The 5,270-nt window shown below is 37.3% G+C and overlaps 1 protein-coding gene across 1 annotated transcript; it reads right to left on the reverse strand.

Annotated features, from left to right (window-relative positions):
* Positions 1–6: 6 nt before the first annotated feature.
* LOC102733179 (homeobox protein NANOG-like) lies at positions 7–4,534 on the reverse strand (the record flags this gene model as incomplete). The annotated part of the gene is made up of 2 exons (XM_081809833.1): positions 4,466–4,534; positions 7–531 (listed from the first exon to the last, which is right to left on the reverse strand). Coding segments are annotated over exons 1-2 (594 nt in total), but the record flags the coding sequence as incomplete, so codon positions are not given.
* Between the last annotated feature and the right edge of the window lie 736 nt (positions 4,535–5,270).

Consider the following 5,270-nt stretch of genomic DNA (forward strand, 5'->3'; position numbering starts at 1 on the left):
CAGGTATCCCTGGTGGTAGGAATAGAAGCCTGGGTATTCTGCGGTTGGTGTGCTGTTACTCTTGCTCTCCTTTGGCCAGTGGTTTTTCTGCCACCTCTTACATTTCATTTTCTGATTCTGGAACCAGGTCTTCACCTGCTTATAGCTAAGGTTCAGAATGTTGGAAAGTTCTTGCATCTGCTGGAGACTGAGGTATTTCTGTCTCTGAAATCGATCATTGAGGACATAGAGTTGGGTCTGAGAGAACACGGTCCTGATCTGTTTCTTGCCCTGGGCCGTATCTTCCTTCCTCACTGTTCTCTCCTCTCCAGAAGTGGGTGGTGGTTTTACCCTGGGACTGGTGGAGGAGTCAGGGCTGTCCTGAACAAGCAGATCCATGGACGAAGGAAGAGGAGAGACGGTCTCCGCGTGGGGTGTCTCAGCAGATGACATTTGCAGGGATGCATAATTTTCTTCAGGCCCGTAAATCTCAGGCATTGGAGAAGAGTCCCTAGAACTGGGTGCTTCGGGGCCAGGCGGGCATAGGGGCAGCTTTTTTTTAAAGATTTTATTTATTTATTTGACAGAGAGAAAGATAGTGAGAGCAGAAACACAAGCGGGGGGAGTAGGAGAAGGAAAAGCAGGCTTCCTGCCGAGCAGGGAGCCCGAGGTGGGACTCGATCCCAGGACCCTGGGATCATGACCTGAGCTGAAGGCAGACGCTTAATGACTGAGCCACCCAGGCACCCTAACATTTCTAAAATCTTACGTCTTAAAATCATGGCAGTGGTTTGTTTTAGTGGCATATAAAATAATTAATAATTAATAATTATAGCTGTTGCTGTCTTAGAGTTGATGAAATATTTGAGCAGTTCTGTGAGCTCTACTATCTTCATACCACCAGAAAATAAAATTATAATAGAGATGCAGGGAGAGGAAGAAAGAGTCCCTGGAGGTGAGGAACAATATTAGGGCAGCAGTTTTAAACTCTGGCTACTGCATATTAGAATTATCTACTGACATAAAAACACCACCATCTCTTGCCCTCCTCACAAGCCAGTTAGAATAGAATCTCTGGCTTTGAGCCCAGTAGTTTTTAAAAAGCTCCCCAGGTGATTCTAATGATCAAGCAGAGTTGAAGAACCACCATAGTAAGGAAATCAATGAGTTTGGGAAAGGGAACTTATCTCAGAGGAGTTCTTAGTGGTGGGGACATAATTTCTACCCTGTAGTTGTGAGGATACTTAACAAAGTATCTTGAAATTCATAAAGAACTAAACTAGTGTATGGCATCACTACTGTTACCAATTAAACATAGTGAAGAGAACAGGAGTTACTGAAGCTGAAATTAATGAAACTTGAATCATATTAGTTGATTTAAAAATACATGCCATTGGATTGTCTATAAGTATTTCATTAATATTGTATCCCTCAACCATATATTGCAGTCTTTCTAAGTGCAAGGGTCTGTATTTTTCTTTCTTGGTATCACTCATCTTAACCAAGTACAGTGTTTGGCACTATTTAATAATAGAGCATTATAGTGAAAGTCTGTTCCCTTGGAGACTTAATCTTTCCTGGAAGGATTTGTTTTTCTTATCCATTTAATCATTTTTGCTATTGTTTTTAAATTACCCCTAATTTCAAGTGCAGCAGCCAAAGCTGGATTGCACCCTTTGATGAAAGTCTAACTAAAATAAAATGTTATGGTATTAGGATTTTCCTGCCCTTTTCCATTATTACAACACAGCATTATTTCATGTTTTTTATAAAGCTGTATTTTATTTCCAGGTTTTATCCAGCCCCTTATTCTTGAAAGCAACTTTGAGATTAGGGGTTATGTCTGTTTTTACATTAAAATGTCATGCCCACATCTGTATTCAAGAGGTTTTTATATTGGCTAATTATATATATGATGTAACAATCATAAAAGACACTGTAATCTGAGGTATGGGAGGAGCAATAAATAACTTGTGGACTGGCTTTGTAAACATTAAAACAAAAATATTTGTTCTTAAGCTCATTCACCAAGTTATTTCTTTAATTAAGTCTGTTATGGCTTCTGTAGACTGATAGAACGGTCCAGATTCCTTTGTGCCTTTAAGGCCTCCATCTTTTTTTTTTTTAAAGATTTATTTATTTATCATTTGAGAGAGAGAGAGTGGGGGTGGCAGGGAGGGGTAGAGGGCAAGAGAGAATCTCAAGCAGACTTCCCGCTGAGCACGGAGCCTGATGCCGCTCGATCTCATGACCCTGAGATCATAACCTGAGCCGAAATCAAGAGTCAGATAGGCTTAACTGACTGAGCCACCCAGGTGCCCCAAGGCCTTCATCTTTGATTTTGTACTTTAGCTAACCAGTTTTCTTTCTACTCCTCGGCAACCACTCTTGTCATTCACAGATACTTTTTTATCAGCATTACAATGTCCCTTGTATAGGAATGTAATACAGCCTTCTTTCTTCTAGTCCATAGGTGAACAGTTGAGTAGTACTATGAGTGAGGAAGTTGAGATGTTTTCTAAATCTTAGGTCTAGTCCTCAAAATATGGTTTCAGTATTTGGTTAGGATTGGGAACTTCCAGTATATTAGGCATATTTGTAATTTGAATTATTATATGAAAACATATTACATAAAGAGATAACTTTGGGGAATATTTATATGATTGCTCATTTGTTACTTTTGAGGTAAATAACCAAATCCTAACTCTGTAGTCTTACTGAAATCTGAACATGATCTTTTATTCCTAAAATTTTTGAAGGTTAAATGGAGATTAGAACATCAGTTCACAAATTTGAATAGAATAAGGATCACCTTCTTAATAATAAAGAGATCGCAAGTTTGCCTAACTGATTTGTTAAGATGCCAAGTAGTTTATATTGATAGGCCTTACTTGCCTGTGAACCACAGGCAAAAAACTTCCATGAATTTAAAATCTTAAATGAAAAGATTGGAAACTAGTAGGAATATTAAAAATGGTTTACCTTTTAAATTCACCTGCTCTGTGGAAATATTTTTTCTTCAGTCATTTTCCAGACGATAGACACAGATGTGATATAAATAAGAACCAGGAAAGTAGCTTCAAAAGTCATAAGGAACAGTCCAAAATCTTGGTCCTAGCCCACTTATCTGTGTTTTAACTGGAGTTGGAAGTGTTCTTAAAGGCCTCCACATTGAACTGGATCCAGATTGGCCTTGTGGAAATGAATGCCTATAACTTCCTGATGCCTAACATACCTGCTATCATTAATTACATGCCAATGCTAATAAATACCCTCCCTGCTTGTTTATTACTATAACTTGTTTCAACTAAGCATGCCCTTAAATTTGTAAAAAGTGCCTGTTATTTTTCTTGACTTCTTCAACATAGTCTATCTCAGTTGAGATAAAGAGCAGGAAGGTCTAGCTTAGAGCAGAAGTTTCTTGACATTTTGTTGTTGTTCCCAGAAACAGTTTCTAATTTCTCTTCAAAGAAAATTTAATTATATCTAAGTCTTTTAGAAAATATAAGTGCAAAGTAAACACTAATGAAATGATAAAACATCTCCAGTTGGAAGAGAAGGCCAGATTTTTAAGTGAAAGAATTGGAACTAGATCTGAGATATCCCAGTAACTTCATTATGTAGATGCCAATGCTGAGAGATATGAAGTAGACTCGCCAAAATGCTATCACTATTTAGAGACAGAATCAGAACTAGAAACTCTTTTTTTATGGTATGTGTTTTGTATACTTGCCCTTTAAAATTTTCTCTCAATTTTTTTCTGAAAGTAGGTGGTAGGGTATAGATAAATAAAATACTATTACCAATGGTGTGTGTTCATACTCATTAAGATTCTTTTGGTTACAAGTAACAGAAACCAGTAAGTAAATGGATCTAGCAAAAAAAAGGGAGGGTGGAGGGGAGAGAAAATTTAGAAAAGATTCTGGAATAATTCCCAGAATCCAATTCTGGTGTGGGTCCCTTAGTTTGAAATTCAGAGAGAGGGATAAACACACAGAGGGAAAGAGGGAGGAGACAAAAGCCATTGTTCACTCTGTTCCCACCACCTTCAGTGTCCTGCCTCACCTGTGTGTCTGTCTTATAACCCTTAAAAAATTTTTCTTTGTGCAGTGGAGTCCCACAGCCCATAGGGAAGGACCAGTAGTCTGTCAGGTAGATTCAAAGTAGAGAATCATAAAATGATATTAATATGCATTCCTATTGCCTTAAACATTGTACCTTAAGAGTTAAGATGTACATTTAGCTACCAGTGTACATGTAGGATAAGGCCTTTGATTTCAGTATAATATGCTGATTGAGCATCTGCTTTCTCGAGAAAATTCAACCCATAATCTAGATTTACAATTTTGGCTTCTTAGAAAGGAGCAAGAATTTAGACACAGAAACAACACGAATGCAGAATCCTTGTAGACTTTTATGTTTCTCTTCTAGTCTCCTGTTATCTCTCCAGTACCTACTTTGACCGGTTTTTTTTTTAGCAGCTTACTTTTATATTAAGTCTTGCCAAAGCATTAAACCTGGTTTTCGTAGAAACATCTCCTTCCCCGGTACTCATAATTAATGGGATTATATAATATATAATCAAATTGCATAATTACTAACAGTAAAACTAGCATAAACAAGTTCTAATATAGTTAGAGCAGAAGTGTGTGGGAGTACTAGAGATGAACCTAACTACCCACTATGGGCAAGCTATGGGCATCTGTCACTGTATTCAAAAGAGGGGACTTGAGAGCATTGGTAATCTAGAAGTGGGGTAAGCAGAGGTCTATTAAAAGTGATTCTAGTGTATTAAAATGTTTTATATACTTGTCATAGCTTCCTACTAGACCAGCAGCTCTCAAAACGTGATCTGGACACTTTTGGGTAGAGGGATTCCTGAGACCTTTTCAAGGGGTCTGTAAAATCAAAACTATTATTCATAATAATACCAAGCCTTTTTGCCTTTTTCAGTTCTGATTTCCTAAACATTTCTTAGTTTTATTTCCTAATATGATAAATAGCAAGAGATCCGAACCCACCTAAAAGCTCTGTGGGGGCCCTCAGTACTTTTTAAGAATCTCTGTTACAGAAATCATTTGAATGGCTGCACTAGTAAGATTGAGATTAAAATTTGACTTTCCCAAATCTTGTATTTGAGTTTGCCTTTCCACTGAAGCTGAAAGTTCTATCTAGAAAAATTATTGTCATAACAATAGCAAGATATGTATAAAGTATCTTAAATGCATGAGAAAGTCCTCTATTAAAACATAAATTAATCCTTTTTAATCTGTACTCCTTAAGGATGGGAG

This window comes from Leptonychotes weddellii, unplaced genomic scaffold, assembly GCF_054177405.1.
Source record: "Leptonychotes weddellii isolate Sample4059 unplaced genomic scaffold, ASM5417740v2 HiC_scaffold_14229, whole genome shotgun sequence".
Classification (NCBI taxonomy): Eukaryota; Metazoa; Chordata; class Mammalia; order Carnivora; family Phocidae; genus Leptonychotes; species Leptonychotes weddellii.